The sequence below is a fragment of the Fistularia commersonii genome, chromosome 18 (genome assembly GCF_037954325.1).
Source record: "Fistularia commersonii isolate RoL2024-O1a breed Wild chromosome 18, RoL_Fcom_v1.0, whole genome shotgun sequence".
In the NCBI taxonomy this organism is placed as follows: domain Eukaryota; kingdom Metazoa; phylum Chordata; class Actinopteri; order Syngnathiformes; family Fistulariidae; genus Fistularia; species Fistularia commersonii.
The window spans coordinates 3,485,062-3,507,688 of record NC_141301.1 but is presented as its reverse complement, the minus strand read 5'-3'; the positions used below and the strand labels follow the sequence as shown (position 1 = coordinate 3,507,688).

Genomic DNA, 22,627 nt, shown 5'->3' with positions numbered 1-22,627 from the left:
CCAATTTCTCCCCACCTCATTTACATAAATCACACAATATCGGAAACACAACGTGGGCTAACATTGGACTGCCGTGCTAAATCCGCCAACCACTTTGATGCCACTACCAAACAGGAAGTAGATAAACATCAGTATACACAAATTAAAAATCCCTGTAAATAAACATGAGGTACAGCGACATTAATCTGAACCAGACAGCGCAATGGGATGGCCGTTCAGTAACACCCCTTTTGTAATGTCATTTATTCCTTAGCACGTCCATAGCTGAAGTGTGTCAGTCCTGTAAAATCTACCCCAGGCCCGATTTGTGAGTTTTGTGTATTAGAACACACATTTTCAGGGTGACACGGCGGTTAACGCGACTCCTGCAGGGGATCTGTGTGTGTGTGTGTGTGTGTGTGTGGAGTCTGCATGATCTCCCCCGTGTCTGCATGGGTTTCCTCCTATGACCTCCCACAGTAACAAATATGCAGGAAGTTCATTCCAGACCCTAAATTGCCCTAGAGCAGAGTTTCCCAACCACTGTGCCGCGGCACATTAGTTTGCCGTGAGAGATCTTCAGGTGTGCCCTGGAAAAATGGCCACTTTCACCTGATTGGTCCGAAAATTATTTATCCAACGCAAATAATGTGTCTTCCTATGTCTTATGTGGGCAGCGTGCCCATTCCATGGCAACGGGAAGTGAATTAACCTGCACATCAGAGTGATTAGTGACGCTTTGCGTGATACATTTTTAAAATAAAAAGTACTTGTATCTGCGTAAACAAACAGGCAGTGTTGTTGATAACTACCAAGATGAGTGAGAAAGCAGTGAAAGCTTGCTACAAAGTTGCTGAACTCATCTCTAAATCCAATCGCAGCAAAACATTAATACTAACTGCCGGCAAAATCATTGTAGAAGAAATGCTCGGCTCTGGCGTTGATAAAGAAATAGACAGAATTCTGTCAAATAATACCATTTTCAGACATATTGATGACATGTCTTCAGACATTTAAAAAAAGTGTTCTGGAAAAGTTGCACATCAGTGGGATGTTTGCATTGCAACTTGATGAATCTGCAGATATTAGATATATTAGATGTCACACTAAGTAAATTGAGACTACGGTTTCATTCTAATTCGTTAAAAAATGTTTTTGACATATTTATTTGGTGGTGTGCCGTGGGATTTTTCTAATGTAAAATATGTGCCATGGCTTAAAAAAGGTTGGGAAACACTGGTCTAGAGAGAGTGAAAAGTTCTATGTCTCTATATGTGGCCCTGTGATTGGTCCAGGATGAACCCCTGAAAGGATAGGTGGTGCAGAGAGTGAATGAATGAATGAATGCACCTTTTCAATTTTCAGTCTAGAATTTATTTTTATTTTTCAAAATCTGCGTGCTTGACAGGCAGCACCCCCACCCCCTGCTATTCGTAGGGGGCAATTTATGAATTCAAAGTCTCTTACATGCTAAATTGTTACCTTCAGAGTAGCTCCAATACCAGCAAACATTCATTGTGTGTATGTGTGTGTGTGTGTGTGTTGGGGCACTCCACCCGACACCGTGTCATTCAAACCCCCCTGAAGGCGTTCTGTGTCTCGCCTTGTCAGAGCGCTGTTGTTTCCTGACTGATGTCACGGGGAAATACACTGAGAGGGCCCATTCCTCACAACTCCGTCAGCTGAATGTCAACAATGCAACTCTTCCACGCTGAGAGGGGACCGTTGGTTTGGCCTAAGACCTTTCATTCTTCACATTTGATGGTATTTTTTGTCAATCATCGCGCTCTATCCGGCATAACACTGCTGTTCTGAATGTACTTCACGTTTCCCCGCCCTTTTTTTTTTCCCAAGACAGGTATTGGCACATAAAACGTGCTCTTTATCTTGGAAAATAACTGCGGTATCGTGACAAAAATACTCCAATGATCGTAGCCTTGGTTCACCTATTTTCTCTTTTGGCGGGACTTTAACGGGAGTAATCATAAGGGCGGCGCCAGTCGAAGGGGTGAAACACGCTCGCTTTTGGAGAAGTCGGACGTCTGTGAGGAAACCCGACACAAAGCCGGACTTTTTCTTGGCGGTGGCCGGGGTTTTATAGGTGGATGTGCACGTGACGCCCCTACATGGAGCTTTTCATGGACCGGACCGACCCCGCGGCAAATCGGGCTCGCGTTATCGATCGATCGGACAGATTTTCGATTGGATCGGGGAGGGAAACGAACCGCGCCCTGTTGCGGTCGTGCAAGTTCCTGGTAAGACACGCTAGCTTTTCTTCTCTCTCCAAACCCATTGTTGAGGATTGTGGAATGACAACAGCTCGTCAGTATATCGGATTTCACCTTGGCTTCATCGCCTTCACTATTTCTGGTGACTGATTCAAGTCCATGTGAGCTATTTTTTACACCATTAACTGAAAACAACTTGATAAACCGAATACATAAGGCTTCATATTCTTCAAAATAACAACGTGATGCAACCAGTTCCAACAGGGGGCGTCCTGCTTCCCTCCCACAGAAAACATGCAAGAGATACATTGGAGGCCCTGAATTGCCGAGTCATGGGAACGGTTGTATATTTATGACGGGTCGGCAACCCGCAGCTATTTAACCCCTCTTATGCGGCTCCTTGTGGCTTTTGAAAATGCATATTAATATGTATTTTATTTTAGCACATTCATTTTTAAAATGTCATTTGAAATTTAAAGACAACGGCGATCTCGTAACATCTAAATAAAAGTTGTTTAAAATATTTTTTGACTGCAAGCGCCTGTAAAAGGATGACAGCACACAGAAAGAGGACGGCTTTTTTTTTTTTTTTTTTGTCTTTTAAAAAAGGAGGAAAATAGACTGAGTATTTTGCTTCAAAGTAACCTTCAACCCCTTTATTTTCGGGGTTCAAAATGATTTGTTGCATGCGGAAATCATTTGTTTTCTCTGCATGCATTTTAAAAAATGTTTTGTTTACACATAGCATAAAGGCAAAAAAAAAAAATCATATGACATTTTAATTCATTTTAAATTTCAAAAGGCTCGTGTGGCTTCCGGTGTTTTCTTTACTGTGGGGGAAATGGATCCAAATGGCTCTTTGAGTGCTAAAGGTTGCCGACCCCTGATCTATGACGTGGGAAGGAGAAACAGAATGGCCGTATGTCTGGATAGGATCCAGCACCCCCTCCAAAATGCTAAAATGCAAAATTCTTATGCAAAAATTCTCTTCCCGTTATGAAAAGATCTAGGATTTAAAGATAATGTGAAATTTGGATGCGAAGCAGCACCGGTGCAGGTAAATGTACAATTACGGAGCTCAGAATAGCATCATCCAGCAAATGAAATGATCATTTAATGTGCAGAGTGTGAAGTGTAGCGACAGCAGAGTCCTTCAGGTGTTTTTATTTATTTTTTATTATTTTATTTTTTGTTATTTATATCCCCGGTTCAAATGCAGTCAATGTTTTGTCAGAAACAATAAGTCCCAAGCGTCGCAGAAGAGACACTCAAAAATCATTGTAATGAATGGAGGTTCTCTCAAGTTTAGGATTTTCCTTTGTAATCACAACTGTGCTGCACATTTTCATATTTCTTGTCATACATGTCTGTATACACACACACACACACATATATATACACACACACACTACATGGCCAAAAGAATTCGCTCACTTGTCTTGACTCGCGTATGAAGTGACGTCCCATTCCTAATCCATTGGGATCAATATGACGTCGGCCCGCCCTTTGCAGCTGTAACAGCTTCATCCCTTCTAGGAAGTCTGTCCACAAGGTTCAGGAGTGTGTTTTGGGGGGGGATTTTTATGGGAATTTTTTTCATTTGTGAGGTCCCACGTTGATGTCGGACGAGAAGGCCTGGCTCTCAGTCTCGGCTCTAATTCATCCCAAAGGGGTTCTATCAGGTCGAGGTGGAGCCGGTCAAGTTCATCCAACACTCTGTCATCCATGTCTTTATGGACCTTGCTTTGTGCACTGGCGCACAGTCATGTTGGAAAAGGAAGCTCCAAACTCTTCCCACAAAGTTGGGAGCATTGGAATTGTCCAAAATGTCTCGGTATTTCTGAAGCTTTCGGAGTTCCTTTCACTGGAACTAAAGGGCCAAGCCCAATTTTTAAAAACAAGGCCACACCAGAATCCCCCTTCGAAGTTCACACTTGGCACAATGCAGTCCAGACTCGTCCATCAGATCGCCGGATGGAGAAGCGCGATTCGTCACTCCAGAGAACACGTCTCCGCTGCTCTAGAGTCCAGTAGCGGCTACGTGCTTTCCACCGTTCTATCCGAAGCTTTGCATTGCACTTGGTGCTGCGTGGCTTGGATGCAGCTGCTCGCCCATGGAAACCCATCCTATGAAGCTCTCCGCGCACCGTTCTTGAGCTGATCTGAAGGCCACCTTGAAGTTTGGAGGTCTGTAGCGACCGACTCTGCTGAAAGTTAGCGACCTCTTCACAAAATGCGCCTCCGTTGTTGAGTTGCTGTCATTCCCAAACACTTCCATGTTCTTATACTACAGTTGACTGTTGAATATTTAGGAGTGAGGAAATTTGAAGACTGGATTTGTTGCACAGGTGGCATCCTGTCACAGTTCCACGCTGGGATTCACTGAGCTTCTGAGAGCAACCTATTCTTTCACTGCATGCCAGGGTGCTTGATTTTATACACTTGTGGCCCTGGAAGTGATTGCAACACCTAATTCTGATTATTTGGATGGGTGAGAAAATACTTTATGCCATATAGTGTGTGTGCATGCATGTATATGTGCGTGTGTGTGTGTATATACATATATGTTTATATACATATATGTATATACATATATACGTGTATATATGTATCTATATGTGTGTATATGCATATATATACATATCCATACATGTATATATACGTATACATATATATATATATATATACACAGGGCTGTCTCAGAAAATTAGAATATTGTGATAAAGTTCTTTATCTTCTGTAATGCAATTAAAAAAACAAAAATTACTTTTTCATGATATTCTAATATTTTGAGATAGGATTTTTGAGTGTTCTTAAGATGTAAGCCATAATCAGCAATATTAAAATAATAACAGGCTTGCATTATTTCAGTTGATTTGTAATGAATCCAGAATGTACGACATTCTTGTTTTTGGAATTGCATTACAGAAGATAAAGAACGTTATCACAATATTCTAATTTTCTGAGACAGTCCTGTATATATGTATGTATGTGTGTGTGTGTGTGTATATATGTATATATATATATATATATATATATATATATATATATATATATTGGGGCGGGTGTATTTCAGTGGTTTTTACTGTGATTGGAAGTGCGCTGTTCAATTCCCGGCTCTTCTCTTAGGAACAGACAGCAAACACCCAGTCACACCTGATATTCTGGTTCGCAACATGCATGGCAGCTCCGCCGCCGCCGTGTGTGTGTGTGTGTGTGTGTGTGTGTGTGTGTGTGTGTGTGTGTGTGTGTGTGTGTGTGTGTGTGTGTGTGTGTGTGTGAATGGGTAAATGTAATCCAGCGTTTAACACTTTCAAACTGCAAAGTGATGAAAGCACTGTATAAGTTGAAACCATATGTACTCCATATGTAATTGTCACCGCCTGGTAAAGATTCTTTACAATAAAAGTTGTTTTTCTTTTACCCAAGGTAAAAGGTTTGTCCAAGCCAGAAGCGTTTGCGGCGGTGATTTGTCGATTTTTCCGGAGAGGGCGTGTGCGGACGAGGCGGCTGTTTTCCTGAAAAGGTTTTCAGGTGTCAAATACTTCCTCCTCAGTTGGAACTTGAATAACAAACCTCAAAAACCGGATCTTCACCACAGAGTGGATGCTGTCATGCTTTTCATACTTAATTGCGTCTTGAACGTTTGTAATGTTCCAGTTATCTCTGGCCGCCAAGGTTTTAGTTCGAGATTGAGATCAAACCCCACTTTGAAAAAACAAAACAAAACAAGTTATTGACATCGGCTGACACCGGAGTAAAGGAATGCTCTGTGAACTACCATGGAGCTTTTTTTTTGAGTTCACAATGCATGAATTTAACATTTAGGATGTCTTGAAGATGACTTATATTGATATTTATTAATTTATGTATTTTGCTATTTTTCAATTTATTTTTGGTTTTTGGGTTGGGAGGGGTGCAGTAGTTAGCATTTCCACCTCACAGCAAGAAGGTCCACGACTCAGTTCCAACAAAGAGTCTTCCTGTGTGGAGTCTCCAAGTTCTTCTCTGCCTGGGTTTCCTCCAGGTTCTCTGGTTTCCACCCAGAGTCCAAAAAACGTGCAGGGAGTTCATCGGAGACCCTGAATTTCCCAGATGCTCTGAATGAGCAAGTGAATGTTTGCATGTCTCCAAACGTGGCCTTCGTCCAGGGCGATCCTCGACCCGCCTCCAGCCCTCCCACCGCCCGGACTGCAGGACGAGCGGTATTGAGAATGAATGAATGAATTTACGTTGCGATTATTGACGATGGCAGTGGACCGGTTACAAGGACTTTCTTACCCGTTTGTCTCTATATGACGTGCGATTGAAAGGAGTGTTTATACATCTTTATGTCATGTATAAATTACAGGGTGAATTTCTGCATATCCCTATATGACAAGAGAATGGTTGTTTTTGTGAGATATGAGTGAATGGATGAATGCATATACAATGTGTGAATGACAGGGTCAATTTCTGCATATCTATATAACGTGATGTGTGTGAATGGAAGGGTGAATTTTTGGTATTGCAGTGTTGAGAATGAATTAATGTCGAGGGTATCGACGATAGCAGTTACTTGGACTCTCTTACCCAAAAACATTGTTTCGGTGTCAGATTGACCGAGTGAATGGTTGAATAGCTCTGTATAATGTGTGAATGAGAAGGTGAATTTCTGCACGTCTCTATATTACATGTGATTGAAAGGAGTGGTTATACATCTTTATATCATGTATAAATTACAGGATGAATTTCTGCATATCTCTATTTGACATTAGAATGGTTGTTTTTGTGGGATATGAATGAATGGATGAATGCATATACAATGTGTGAATGAGAGGGTGAATTTCTGAATATCTATATAACGTGATTGAAGGGAGTGGTGATACATCTTTCTATAATGTGTAAATGAGAAGGGGAATTTTTGTACGTGTATATGATGTAATCGAAGGGATGTTTACATGTGTGTGAATGGAAGGGTGAATTTTTGGTATTGCAGTGTTGAGAATGAATTAATGTCGAAGGTATTGACGATAGCAGTTGGACTTTTTTACCCAAAAACATTGTTTCGATGTCAGAATGACAAAGTGAATGGTTGAATATCTCTATAATGTGTGAATGAGAAGGTGAATTTCTGCATGTTTCTATACTACACGTGACTGAAAGGAGTGGTGAAAATGAAAGTGTGAATGGATGAATGGCAGTGAACCGGTTACTTGGACTTTCTTACCCCGGTCACGTTGATCCAGTGTCAGTTTTTCGGCGTCTTCTATCTCAAATAAAAGTCGAGGTAATATTTGGAGACGGCGTTGTGGCATCAGCCTCCTCTGTGAAGGCGCGAGCTTCCTGCTTCCTACGAGGCGTTTGATTCGCGGGCCTCTTCTTTTACAGAGTCCCTTTTAAAAAAAAAAAAAAAAAAGGGGGGTAAGCGATCAGATCTATCGCTCGATGCTTGGAAGACTTTTCCCTCCCGATTCTGATTCTGATTCTTTGTGTCTCGCAGGTGCCGGTCGTCCAACAGACGGTATCCATGGGAAGTCCGCCCGCTTTTCCGGGCCCCATCATGCTGTCGCCCACATCCATGCCGTCGGGAACGGCTCCTTTCATGCCCGCAGAGCTGAACCCCGCCAACAGGGCTCCAGGTAAGACGAAAAAAAACCTCGTCCATAAGGTCACGGCCTCCTTAGAGAGGAGTTTCGTTGCTGCTTTTGTCCTGAAATTTTAGTAACCCTAGGCCAGGGGTCGGCAACCTTGACCACTCAAAAGAGCCATTTGGACCCATTTCCCCACAGTTAAGAAGACACCGGCAGCCACACAACAAATATTGAAATTTTAACATAATTTAACTTAATTTTAATTTTAATTAACATGGCATCTAACGTTTCATACATATATTTTTATTATTATTATTATTATTATTATTATTATTATTATTATTTATTTTTATTATATTTATTCATATTTTATTTTTAAATATCTATCTATCTATCTATCTATCTATCTATCTATCATATTTAATAATAATATTAATTTAAATTTTTATATATATATATATATATATATTTTTTTTTTTTTTTTTTTTTTTTCCTAAATGCAATGTATCCAAATGCACTGCGGACAGCAAAGTAAATTTCAGTGTGCAGGGAAACACGTTTCTACGCTGTGCGTGTGACAATCAACGCTTTGAATGTGTAAACAAAATGTGTTGCAATGAACAACTGCAGAGAAAAACAAATTACTTTTTTATTGCATTTCTGCATGCAACAAAACATTTTGAACTCCATAAGAATAAAAAGACGTTCGGTTGAACGTTGCTTTAAAGAAAAATAATCAATTCCTATTTGAGTCCTTCTTGTGTTTGTGAAAAAAAGTTGAACTTAAATTATCCACCGGCAGCAAACATAAATGCCGTCCTCTCCCTGTGCTTTCATCCTTTTTATTACGCTTGCAGTCATTTAAGAGCTACAAAAATATTTTAACACGCGTTATTTAGATGTTACAAGATCGTCATAATCTTCAAATTTAGAAGTAGATTTAAAAAATGAGCAAGCTAAAACAAAATACATATTAATATTCATTTTCAAAAGCCACATGGAGCCCCATCAGGTGGCTAAAGAGAGTATAACGGATAAATCTATAATTTAAAAATGAACGATATAAAACAAAATTCATTTTAATTATATTCTCGATTATTTTCAGAAGCCAATATAAGCGAATCAGACGGTTTGCCGACCCCAACCCTAGGCAGATAATGTCCATATTAATTTATGCACTATTTAATGCCAATTTCAACTGTATTATTTGTCTAGCACAATTTATCATCTGTGCGATTCTGCTTGTAAATGATGCCCATAGTACCTCCATGTAGTCTACTTCATTTAATGTGTCCATAGTGCCCATCTGTAAATCACCAGGATTCAAGGAACTTTTTATTGTCATACCAGCACAGCGCACAGTTTGTGGTCCTAAATTAGGTCCCGTTCAAGCCATGAAAAATAACTTGATGACCAAATGGAAAAACAAAGAGCCAAATGTAAACAAGTAAACAAGAACGACAATTTAGTAAAGGCTGAAGATAGCTCTGTTAGCATGATAGCAAAATTTACATGTGAAAGCAAGGAGATAGTTTATATTATTATTGCACCTATGATAATGAAATATTGCCCCTTGTATAAAGTGTATGTTGTGCTCAAATTACTGACTTATAAATCCTGTACCCACTGTTGACTTATTTATTATATCTGCACCTACTCCTTTAGCACTCTGGTGCTAATTTGCATGTCGTTGCCCGCGCAATGACAATAATGTCGGATTTAACTGTGCAATATTTCATAACAGCTACATGTGCAATATTTTTTCATACCCTTGTGCACTCCTTATCTCTCACTTGTTACTTAAGACACCTTATAGTGTATTTGCATTTCTTATTCTCCCCCTTTTTTTTTTTTTTTTTTACTGTTTATACAAATTTCTACTGTTATTTATTATTGTCATATTTTTCTTGTAACTCTGGCACAACAATTTCCTTCGGGATGTATAAAGTTGTTCTTATTTTTAATCTTTTCTGCTGCAGGGAGCCTGAAATCCCCAGAGGAGTTTCCCGCCGATCCGTCGTCGGACCCGAACGCGGGCGCCGAGAACCGGCTGGGATCTCCGGGCCGGCCGGCGATGACCCTACCGGGCCCCCCGGTCCTGCAGGGCCCGAGGCCCGGCATGCCCCCCCTGCAGCATCCGTCGGGGATGCCCGGCCCCCACCTCCCCCCGTTCATGTCTCCGAACATGGCCCCCCAGATGATGCCCGGCGGCCCCGTGTTCATGCCGGACCGATTCAGGATGCCGATGGCGTTCCCGCCCCGCGGGCCCCCGTTCCCGCGGCACCCCTTCATGAGACCGGAGGGCGGCGTGGACGACATGGCGGGGCCTCATTTCCGAAACGGGAGGCCGGGATTCGGGGGCCCCCCGCCCTTCCACAGGGGACGGTGGTAGAGGAGCCACGAACCCCCGTGGGGAGACTCTTTTTTTCAGAAATATCGGCGCCGACGCTCCGCCAGAGATGCGAAAACTTTGCGGCGAATGAAGGAGCGAGACACGTCGCGGCGTCCGAGTGTACGACCCGCCGGACGTGGATGTAAATACTGTACACTGGAAGCCGTTTGCTATCTTTTGGTATATTTGAAAGGTGTTTCGTTAACGTCTGTAATTCCAGTAGAAAAAAAAAATGAAGTTAGAAAATTGTAATATTTTTTTAGAGCGCTCTCACAGAACTATAATTAATACCTTTTTTCGGTATTGTGTTTTTAGTAAAACCCATTGTTCATCTGTATTGTTTAGCTTTCTTGTCGTCCTTGTTTTTTTTTTTTTGTTTTGATTTATTTGAGGCAAAAGAGATGAAATGTTTTTGTCCTGCCAGTAGAGGGCGGAATAAACCACCGTTCGTGGTAAACCTCTGTTGTACATGAAGTCTCCCGGGATCTTGTGAAGTGAATATTAAAGAATTCTACCATTTCATCAGGCCTTTTCAGTCTGTGATTATTGTTTTTATTATTATTATCATTTCTCTTATCACTAGTATCATTATTATTATTATAATTATTATTACTATCATCATTGCTCTTATTATTATTATTATTATTATTATCATTGTTGTTATGATTCTTCATCTTATAATTATCATCATCAATATAATTGCTCTTATCATTCTTATTATTATCATTCTTATTTTTATTATTCTTTTTATTGTTGTTCTTCTGCTTATTATTATTATCATCATTGCTCTTCTTTTATTATCATTATTATTTTTAATATTATTATTAGTATAATTAATATCAATATCATTGCTCTTACCACTATTATTATTATCATTCTTCATCTTATTATTATTATTGTCATCATCATTGTTTTTATTGTTTTTATTGTTGTTGTTCTTCTGCTCATTATTATTATTATCATCACCATCATTGCTTTTCTTATTATTATTGTTATTGTTGGTCTTCTGCCTCTTCTTATTATTATTATTATTATTCTTCTTATTATTATTATTATTATTAGTAGTAGTATTAGTATTAGTGTTAGTATTATTAGACTTGTATCTCATAGCATTTTCAGTTCTCAAACAAATATGTTGTATCATATATTTTCTAAATACGTATGGATAATGAATGAATGACAGAAAAACTATCTTTCACTCACTCCCAAAAGCAAATAAATGATCTCATCCTACATGTAAACATTGTTCACCTCCAGACCGTCTGAGAATAAACACTAATAAAAAATAAATAGAAAGAGGGGAACTGATGGGAAGATAATAGGGTATTAAAATAAACTAACAAAAATTAAAATGACAAAATAATGAAAATAAATACCGATTACGTTCGAGACAAAGATGCTCTGTTGTGCAAGTGTGTGTGTGTGTGTGTGTGTGTGTGTGTGTGTGTGTGTGTTCCGTGGGGCACACACACACACACACACACACACACACACACACACACACACACACACACACACACACACACACACACACACACACTGTGGGGCCCCCCCAGTGCCCCACGCTGTCTCCATCATCGCGCTCCTCCGGTGAGCGTGTAAACACCGCGGGTGGATCCTCCCACTCATTGATAGTCATAGACCTGCGTCAGCTCCCACGCTGCGTGATCACCCCCACCGCACACACTCATACGCACAAGCACACGCACGCCGACCGGCGCGGCAGCCGATTGGCTACAGGAGCCTTCGGCATCGGCGGCACGCCGTCTCCGTGGACCGTGGGCCCCTCCCTCCTTCTCGCAGCGGCATGGAAGCGACACGCGTGGTCCGCGGAGGCTCGGCGAACCCGGGCGCGGCGGCGGCGGGAACCGGAGGCCACGCGTGGGCCACACCGGCGTGGGAAACATGACGGCTTCCGTGACGGGACGGAGGCGCCCGGGTTCCCGACAAGGGCGCTGGCGAGGTACGTGACGCAGGGGGGGATCGTGGGTGTGGGGGGGGGGGGGGGGGGGGAGCAGGCGTGGGGCCCGACGCGTCACCTCCTGCAACCGGTCATGCAACCCCCTCCGTGCATGCGCATCCCTACATGCACACGCACACGCAGCAGGACGCGGTTTTGACATGCAACCTGTCCGTCGCGGATGACCGGCTGCGGGGACGCGGGCGTGGGTGAGTGATGTGTTTGCGTGGGGGGGGGGTAACACGGAGGGAGGGCGGATCGATGACTTTTCCAATCGATTTGCAATCGATCCGGCGGCTCTGATGACCTGTTTTTTTTTTGTTTTTTTTAAGCATCAAGTTTGTTGCAGCGTCACTGTCTCGCAGACCCCCCACCCGTGGGAGCACAGGTGGAGGTGAGATGCTGCGTAAATATCCGATCGAAGATCGATAACGGGTTGATAAGAGCGTCAGGTTGGCGCATCGGTGTGTGTGTGTGTGTGTGTGTGTGTGTGTTTATTGAGGTTGTGCAGTCAGCTGTTTTCCTGCAGGCTTTGCTGCTGTGTCACATACGGATTTCTGGAATGTACACTCGTGTTCGTGCGTGTGTGCGCGTGTGTGTGTGTGTATGTGTGTGTAAGTATATAGCGATGAAAGGCTTCAGTGTTTTTCCTGGTCAGCAGGTTGTGTTAAGTGAAGTGTGTGTGACCTTCCTCTCATACTCAGGTAGATTCACATCACAAGGGCGTTTGGATGTGTGTGAACCGCCATCGGATGTTTGTTTGTTTATTTTTGTGTGTATGTGTGTGTGTGTGTGTGTGTGTTCGGCGTTCATGTCTTCCCCGCCGGTGTTTTTCCGCCGTCCGTCACCTGTCAGACGTCCCCGTGAGAGAGGGGTTCCTGTCACATGCGGACCAGACGTCCTCCAGCAGACTGTCACTGTCAAAGGTCAAGGTCAGGGTGACGTCGCCGCACGTGTTATTTCGTCTTTCGCGACGCTTCCGGTTGAAGCATCTTCTCCGTTCAGTCGCTCGTTCTTTATTTACGCCGCTTATTTCCGCTCGGGGTCACGGGGAGCGTCGGGGATCGGCTGAGAGGCCGCGTTCACCCTGGACCGGGCGCTTAGAGAGACGTACGATCTTTCACCCTCTCATTCACACATTATGGACAGGACTGTCTCCGAAAATTAGAATATTGTGATAAAGTTCTTTATCTTCTGTAATGCAATTACAAAAACAAAAATGTCATATATTCTGGATTCATTACAAATCAACTGAAATATTGCAAGAATTTTATTATTTTAATATTGCTGATTACATCTTAAGAAAACTCAAAAATCCTATCTCCAAATATTAGAATATCATGAAAAAGTAATTTTTGTTTTTTAAATTGCATTACAGATGATAAAGAACTTTATCACAATATTCTAATTTTCGGAGTCAGTCCTGTAGACCCATAACCACTCCTGTCAATCACATCATATACAAACTTATGGCTCTTTCGGTGACGGCAAGTGGCTCCCAGACTATTTTGAGTTGAAAAAGAAAAAATCAGTTTGGAACTGATTTAAAAATACTTGTGATATTTCTTCCTAATAATGTTGTTTTAAAGGAAACAGAAATTCGTTTTGGAGATAAATTTCACGGGTCACCCGTCGGTCGGGTCATTGCAAGGGTGAAGAAATGAATTTTATCAGATAGCCAACTAGTTTATTTTAGTTTAGTTTTTCTCGCGTCAACCCTCGTGAGGGAAAAGATGGCAAAAAGAAAAAAAAGATTTTGATAATCGTGCATCCCGGGCTGCGTGGACGGAGGAATTTGCATTTGGATCTGCGGTACGTCTAATATGCTATGATAAAATTGCATCGATGAAACAGTTAAATATAAAGCGGCGCGTCCAACAAATCCATGCGGCAGCAGAGGTCGCATTAAAAGTAAGACATATTAATTTATTATACGTTAAAAATACTATATGGCTCCTGATGAAATATATTTAGAAATATTTGTCTTTTATGGCTTCCCAGTCAAAAAGGTTACCGACCCCTGGTCCAGACATTCAGCCATTCATTCAAATGTCACAAAAACATCAATTTCCATGTCATATAGAGACATACAGAAATTCATCCTCTCATTCACACGTCATAAAGAGACATTCAACCATTCACTCTGTCATTCTGACGCTGGATGGATTTTGTTGGGTAAGAAAGTGCAAATTCAATGTAAATTCATTCATTCATTCACCCTCTCATTCCCACATAATATAAAGACTTATAACCACTCCTTCCATTGCACATCATTAGAGACATATAGAAATTCACCCTCTCATCCACACATTATACCATAGGTGTCAAACCCTGGCCCGCGGGCCAAATTTGGCCCGCAGTGTAATAATATTTGGGCCGGAAAGCCACACCAAATAACTATTAGAACTGGCCCTACAGTGCATGTACCGCTAATACTTCAAATCCTTCTTTGAAAACCACAACAGCACCTGTAAAAGCCTGACTCCTCTGTTGACAGTAGTCATAGCGACCTTATGCTAATGCTAGCACTGTGCCACCACTCTGAAAAATAGCGAAAAGAAAGGCAGAGTAGATCGGTGTGTAGCAAACTGAGCTATAATTACCGATTTCTTTATGCACTTTTTCTTGCTACTCCAAGATGGTTTCACATTCATTGAAGGATATCATTATTAGTTCATTGATTTATGATTGTTATTTTATTTTTACATTTATTATTAGCCTGTGGGAGCCTGTGGGAAAAAAGGTTATTGTTGAAATTTAATTCAGAAGGCTGCAAATAAAGAGGCATACAAGTTTTATTTAATTGTTATTTAAGAAATGAATGCCATTGATTCATTTGAATTTCAATTTTGCACGTGTGCAATAATAAGTGATGTGTTGTATAGAATGAAGTTTGGGTCCAAATTAAAATGTTCATTGTTATATCTATGTTGGCCCGCGCCTTTATCCTAGTTTTAAATTTTGGCCCGCTGTGTATTTGAGTTTGCCACCCCTGCATTATCAAGAAACATTCAACCATTCACTCTGTCATTATTACATCGAAACAATTAGCTTCCATAAAAAAGTCCAAGTAACTGGTTCACTGCCATCGTCAATACCCTAAATGTAAATTCATTAATTCGTTCTTAATACCGCAATACCCACTATTCAGAGACGTAGAACCACCCCATTCCTTACACATCATATAGAGACACACAGAAATTCTAATTCAAATATTATACAGAGACGTTCAGCCATTCACTCATTCATTCAAATGTCAAAAAACATCAATTTTCATGTCATGTAGAAACATACAGAAATTCCCCCTTTCATTCACACGTCATATAAAGACATTCAGCCATTCACTGTCATTCTGGCATCGAAACAACGTTATCGGGTAAGAAAGTCCAAGTAACCGGTGCACAACGGAAATTTATTCATTCCTTCTCAATACCGCACATCCTGTAATCCGGGTGGTGGGAGGGCTGGAGGCGATCCCAGCTGTTATTGGTCGAGAGGCGAGGCGGGATGAGGCTCGCCTTGGACCCGTCGCCACTCCGTTACGAGAGAAATACGACCGTCCTCTCGCTCAATCACGTTCCCGGGCAGTTCGGGGTCTCCATGAACTCCCTGCTTGCTTTCGGATCCCCATGAACCCCATGCAGACACGGGGAGAACACGGAGACGACCCACCCGAAGCCAAACAGGGACTTTTTTCCCGACGGCAAAAAGTCAGGTGCGATTTTTTTTTTTTTGTGTCGGGAAGCCATTTTGTCATGCGTCTGAAACGCCCGGCAAAGACCTCCGGGGGAAGAAAACGTTTGTTAGCCAACCTGGTGTGAAAGAGGCCTCCGGACCCGACTGCACCGAGTATTTCCCGCCGCTGTCGGCCTCGGACGAAGTCCAGATTCGGTGTTTTATCAGAAATCCCTGATTTGTAGAGACAGTTCTGGAAATCGTCTTTCAGCTCAACCAATTAGTCGAAGCGTCCGGGGAGCAAATGTGACTGGATCAGCAGTCGGCTCGGGTTAAACAAGTTCACGCCGCAACAGAGAGGAGAGACGCCGCAAGCGGACCGGAATACAAATGTGCCGGTTACCGATGTTAGGTGCGCTCCCTCCACCTGATTATTAACGCCGAGCTAATCTCGTAGATAATCCCTCACATAAAGCCCCGACAGAATCCGGTAATCTGGGAAAGACAACGCGGGGAACTGTTTGGGAAAAGGGCTTTGGGTTGAACCAAAACCACACGGAAGGCGATCGCCGGCGGAAAAACAACGCCGGTTGGGAAGAGCCCTCGGGTCCATCGTCTACGCCGACGATCACTTAGAAGAACTTTCTGGAAGCTTCTGAGGAAGCTTTTTGGTGCATTCAGACACCAAGGAGCTCCGTTCCGGGTACCATTTTAGCTCCTACTCCGAAACGGGGTCTTTTTATGGTTCGGTAAGCCGTGCCCATTTTCAAATACTTGCGGACTGCGGAGCAACATTTTTTAAAAAAAGGATTGCGGTCGCTGGTCAGCTGGTTTTGCGACAAAATGAACAGACCAATGAGAAATGAACCGACGAAGAGGTTCAAGCCCTCTAGAGAGGGGCTTGCGGAGGAACATCGACATTTCGGTCAAAATATGTATGGAGTTGGCGAAAAGAGTGGTTTTCCCTCTTGGTCATACGTGTTAAACTCTGGCTCGCGGGCCAAATTTGGACCGCGCTGTAATAATATTTGGCCCACAAAGACAAACCAAATAACCATTTTAGCCGGCCCGCCGGTATAGTCTACAGTGCATGTGCCGCTAATTCTACAAATCCCAGAATTTTCTGTTGGTGTTTTGGGACTAAAATCACAACAGGACCCATAAACGCCCTCCCCTCTGTGTACAGTAGTCATAGCGACCTTATGCTAATACTAGCACCCTGCTACGCAGGCAGAAAACAGGATTTTGCATGTGTGCAATATTAAGTTATATATTGTATAATATTAAGCTATGCTTGATCCATATTTTGTTATTAAGCAAAACTTGTTTGGGCTCATATCAAAAGGTTCATGTTATATCTGGAGGAAGATTTTTTTTCAATAGATATCTGATATTTATATTAGGAACCGTAGAAAGACCCTGCTTTGGACTAGGAGCTAAAATGTTTCTAGGAACCGACATCCCTGGTTCCTCTGCTGTACAAACATACAAAGAAACATCTGAGTTCCTGAAAACCTTCGAGAAACTTGGAAAGGTTCCTCCACTGCGCTAGTGTTTGTTGCTTTACAGTTCCATAGGAAACATTTTGACATATGGGTGCGTGGTGAGTGGGGGAAGTCGTACGCTGCTCTCATTAGCAGGTAGTTTCTACAGATTTTGTCCTTCAATTTAAAAAAAAAAACAACTTCTGTGGTCCCTTAAAAAATACAGCGATATTCTTAAGTTCTTAGAATGGAGTTCTAAGAAAACAGCTTTTGAGTCACTTCCTGCCTCACCTCCATGTGACATTTTCTGGTGTTTCTTCGAAAGCGATCTCCGGGCCCGTCGGGCTCGCAGCTTAATTATCCCCTCGGGGTTTTTCTCCAATAGCCATCGAAGGTTCTCCCCAACTCACTACCGTCTCTTAGGTTTCACAAAGTTGTATGAAATGTTTTTATGCAGGCAGGCGTTTTGGCGAACCTTGCAGCACTGGGTTCACTGCCGTGAATATATTAAATATATTTATTGTGGCGGTTTGTTTTGTCGATCCTAAGTTTTCTCTTCTATTACGCTATATATATTCACTTTATGTGCATTGTCTGTATTACTTTTACAGCCTTGTTTGTCTTTTCATTGTAAAGCATCCCGTCACAGTTGTTTTATAAATCACCTTTACTTCCTTATCTGGGGATTCGTTTCCCGGATCAAACCCAACTCTTCCTATTGGCTAATTTTAATCGTCGGACTTAAATCATGTGGTTGAATGTTAACCCCGATCCTCGAGCCAGACAGAGAAAAAGATAAAAACATTGCAAAACATGAATATAGTAAAGCGGGGGTCTGAGACTCGTCGGCCAATTGCGGCTCTCGGAACAATATTTTGTCAAATCAAATCTTTGCGTTAGTGCGTTTTTTTCTCACTTGCATCAGGGGGTTTTAGACAGTGGGTTTAAGAAAAAAAAACAGTGCAAGGAAAAAATTAAAAAGTAACTTTGCAATGTATTTTTTGCTTCAAAATTTGAAAACTAAATGATTTTTGAGGAAAAAACATTGTTAAAACTGGCAAAATTAAAAGATTGATTTAATAACCAGAATAGTTGTAAAAATTATACCTCCTCTTATACATGCTACCAAAGCTACTAATATATTGCTATTTTGTACAGTTTTATATTTGTATTGTCCAGGACAACAGATGGAAATTAGCGATGAGCTACAATCTGGTACAAACATCTCTGCCTCTTTGCTTAATGTAATTTTACACTGTCCTAATAAACTTCTAAATTTTTTAATAATTCTTTTTTAATAATTCTAAAAAAATTCTAATTTTTTTTGATAATTAATAGATTTTTTTTATAATTTCTAGTAATTCTGGTATTTCTAATAAATTCTATTTTCCCACAGTGACAAGATTTTCTTTTTTAACAGGACAGTATTTTTAGGGTGTAATTTCATCAATTCTTTTTTAATATTCATTTTTAATATTAATTCATCATGTTTTTTTTTTTTAGAGGAACAGTTCATTACATATAAAGGTTTTTATAATTTACCCATTTATCTCTTTTACACTAAAAAAAAAAGAAAAATTTGGACTTAGTGTTACTTCTAGCTAATGATTTTACCGCTCCGTCCCCCTCGACATCAAATTAGGTCGAATGTGGCCCTCGGACCAAAATGAGTTTGACACCCCTGTAGTAAAGAATCCCAAGTTGGGGAAGGCGGGGGGGGGATAGTAACGTGCACCCTGAAGGGCTGCGCGCCTCTATAATGCTGAGCCAGGAAAAAAGAGAACCATGGGAAGAGAAGAAATGGTGTCCGTGGGTCCCGGCAGTCCGACGGCGTCTGCAGGGCAGTAACTCGAGTCCAAGTGTCATGCCTGTTGCGACACGCCTGCACATAAAACCCCACCGCCGACCCCCCCGAACCGGCTGCTCGGCCCTCTGTGTGGTCAAGTTGTGACTCGCCCCCCCCCCCCCTCCACACACACACACTCCAGCCTAGGCTACACACTCCCATCTCAAAGACCCAGAGCGCCACTTTCGGCATGAGGCGGGTCGGCGGCTGCAGCGGGCCACACGCGAAAGAATCCGCGCCCCCCCTTTACCTCCCCCGTCCCCCCGCCACAATCCCAATCTTTGTTCCTCATGCGTGCGCGACGGCACCGAGATGATCTTGTTTTTTTTTTTTTTTTTTTTTTTTTTTGTTCCATGAGATGCGCATAGTTTTACCCTCCTTTTGTGCGCTCGGTGAATTATTCATGTCCATCCCACTTTTTCGCATAACTCTCGCTCATTTGCAAAGTGGTGCAAAGTAAATACTCAAAGGCTCAACCGCCTTGTAAATAACCCTTTGAGCTGCGTCCGGTAGCAGTCACACACACACACACACACACACACTGCCCTCCCGGTGCAAACCAGCGCAATGCGGTGCTTCACTATGTGCCAGTGTTGTTTTTTTTTTTTTTTTTTTTATGTTTAATGCCAGATCGGATGTGTATGACATCACTGCTGTTAGAAACCATGTTAATAATAATGATAATAATAATAATGGGGGTGGAAGCCGAGATGCGCGGTGGAAATTTTAAGCTGGACTGCGACCGCGAGGCTGGAAAATGACGTCCCCGCGTCGGAGGCCGATTTTGGGCGTCCCGGTCGGAGCGCCGGGTTGGAGCGGCGGCCTCAGCGCCGAGCAGGCGGACCCACAGATGTGGTCGGAAAAATAACGCCACCTCAGTAGCCATTATCCCGTCTGTCAGGTTTCTGTAATGAAACGTCTCCGTCCGGGAAACGGGCGCGCGTGACGCCCCGGAGCGCAGGAGCTAATTATTTCAACCTCCACCCCAAGTCCTGGTGAAATTACTACTTTGCTTAAACGACATGTCACACGCGGCATTTTTGTTCATTTTTATTATTTGCATAATGTATTGAATTAGCTTGTATCCGCATGTCTCGGTGGCGCGGCGGTTAGCGCATCCGGCTCCCCGCTTGGTTTTCGACCTACAGCTTGGAGTCTCCGTGGGGTTCCTCCGGGTTTTCCTCCCGCTGACCCAAAGCACGCAGGATGTTCCTCCAAAATTAAAATTCCCAGATGTGTAAATGAAGGAGTGAACGGTTGTATGTTACAATGCGGCCTTGTGTTTAAAGCTCACCCAATGACAGCTAGGATTGGCTGCAGAACCCTTGCGACGCCGAACGCAGAAGACGGGATAATGAATGAATGAATCATTGTATCCAAGGTCACGGTCCTCAGCCGAGAACTCGCTGGGGTGCTCTCTCTTGGGCAAGCAAAGAAGAAGCTCGCAACTTTCTGGTCAAGCTCTGCTCCCGCCCTCATCTGCTCACAAACTCTGGGCGGTGACCCGAAAGACAGGATCAGGGATACGAGCGGCCGAAATGGGGTTTCTTCAGCAGGGTGGGCGGGGAAGCCGCTGCTCCTCCGGCGACCGGAGGAGGCGTCTGGTAGGATCCAGGACGGGCTGGAAGGACCGTGTCTCTCGGTTGCCCCCGGCGACCTCTTGGGGTTCACCCAGGAGAGCTGGACCCAAGCGGCCGGGGAAAGGGATGTCTGGGCATCTTCGGTTCGGCCGCTGATCCCATGACACCGCACCAGATAAATGGATGACTGATTCACCATAAATTCTGGACTATAGAGCGCACCTTTATATAGGCCTCACAAGAAATTTTACATCAATTTGACATAAATAAGCACAGCGAGATTTTACAGGAAAAAAAAAATTGAAAACATACGTGCAGAAGCTCTATCTCCTTCCTTAGGAAGCTGTTGTAGTTACCTGATAAAAATCCATTAGCATTAGCATTAGCATCATCGTAAAAGCCGCAGTTCTCAAAGCGTGTGAAAAAAATCGGCGGCTTATATGCCGAAATTTACGGCAGTATTTTTTGCATGTTTGCTATCAGGGAATACAGCATCAGGTTCCCCGCAATGAGGTTTAGCTTGATTCCCAGCATCACCTGTGTTGTATTTCAGGAGGAGCTCGTTGCCCCCAGACAGGACGTGCGCATCTCCAGGAAAGCTCCGCGTCCGGGCCGTGAGCTGCTGAGGATTATTTTTGCAAATACCTGCAAACGCTTTTGACGTTTCACATGCATTTAAAATAGTTTTAACCCCCCCCCCCCGACCCCATCCCTTCCGTCATGTAATCCTGTTACGCTGCGCCGCGTCTACCAACCTCAGACAAAAGGACGCTGTACAGGATGCATCGCTAACAGCCAGTGTAATTCCGAAAAAAAAACATCTCCGTCGGTTGCATAGATTTGATCCGGGATGCTTTCCGGAGAAACAACCCCCCCCCCCCCCCTCCGGCAGCTCTGCTCCTCAGAGAGACCCAGGATGCTCTGAGTCATTATCGTGCCAGTGAAGCCCGCGGTGTTTTCATGCTAATCTTGGAAGGAACTTTCACACTCCGCGTTTGCAGATGCTTCTGCTGCAGGAGGTCGACCGATTCCGGGCTCGATTCCGAGCGCCGATGAAGACGTGCAGACGAACCGCGCGCCCGGTCATGAAAGTTGATACCGTCGGCTCCTACGGTGGGGGTCGGGCCCTCTGGGGATGCGCAGCGAAGCTCCTCGCGATCTATAGTCGACTCGCAAGCGCCGTTGAGCGTCGAGTCGTCTTCAAAGCTTCCTTTGAGGTCGTGGTTGTTGAGTTTCTTAAAGCAGGTCTATTTCCAGCTGAGGGGATGTACAGTAGCACCCTGATACTTGCTCTTCGTGATGGTCATGGGATTTGGAAAGACGTGACAGATGAGCGATAATAGGCTGTTTCAAAGCTGGACGACCCCAACCCCCCCTTCCGCTCGTGAGCCGCGGGCAGGAATGTATGACCGGTTGTCAGACGCGCTCACGGTGATGAGCATCGCTGTTTGCGCGGCTGCTAGCCTCGAGGTTTTGGGATGAATAATAGATATTAAGGGCACTTAACTTCTGAAGGTGTGCGTCAGTTTGGAGGGGTTTGACCTGTCAGTCACGAAGAAGAACTTCTTAAGTTATATTTTGGGGAGATTTACGGTCGGTAAGTGACACGGCAATTTCAAATCGTTTTTTTTTTTTACGACGAACCACGAGGCGCGAGAGCCCGTTTAATGGAACAAGAGCCACAGTCGCAGTTGGGTCTGTCACTACAGTAGAAGGTGGTCTGCAGCCGCCATCGAATAGATTCTCATTGGCTGTTGCCAGGAGTGAGATTTTAATCATGCTCATCGTGACACAGAAACATCCGATCACAAATTGAAACAAGTCGTAAAAAAAGACGTAGCACAAGGGAGCGCTTTGGCTTTGTCGTTGCAGTCTTAGGCTTTTCCCTCCGAGCTGTGATGCTCTGGTTG

At 43.2% G+C, this 22,627-nt stretch overlaps 2 protein-coding genes across 3 annotated transcripts in view; both read left to right on the top strand.

The window, feature by feature from the left end:
- LOC147224192 (SR-related and CTD-associated factor 4-like) overlaps positions 1–10,688 on the top strand; it is a 31,261-nt gene extending 20,573 nt beyond the window's left edge. For both annotated transcript variants that reach the window (XM_086164836.1, XM_086164835.1), the window contains 2 exons: positions 7,690–7,828; positions 9,760–10,688. In XM_086164836.1, the coding sequence (XP_086020962.1) occupies positions 7,690–7,828; positions 9,760–10,172 (552 nt within the window). In that variant the 3' untranslated portion in view covers positions 10,173–10,688. The remainder of the gene's footprint in view (positions 1–7,689; positions 7,829–9,759) is intronic.
- Positions 10,689–12,011: 1,323 nt separating this feature from the next.
- LOC147224191 (rho guanine nucleotide exchange factor TIAM1-like) overlaps positions 12,012–22,627 on the top strand; it is a 60,033-nt gene continuing 49,417 nt past the window's right edge. The window contains exon 1 of the mRNA XM_086164112.1: positions 12,012–12,135. The gene's annotated coding sequence lies outside the window, so the exon portion shown is untranslated. The remainder of the gene's footprint in view (positions 12,136–22,627) is intronic.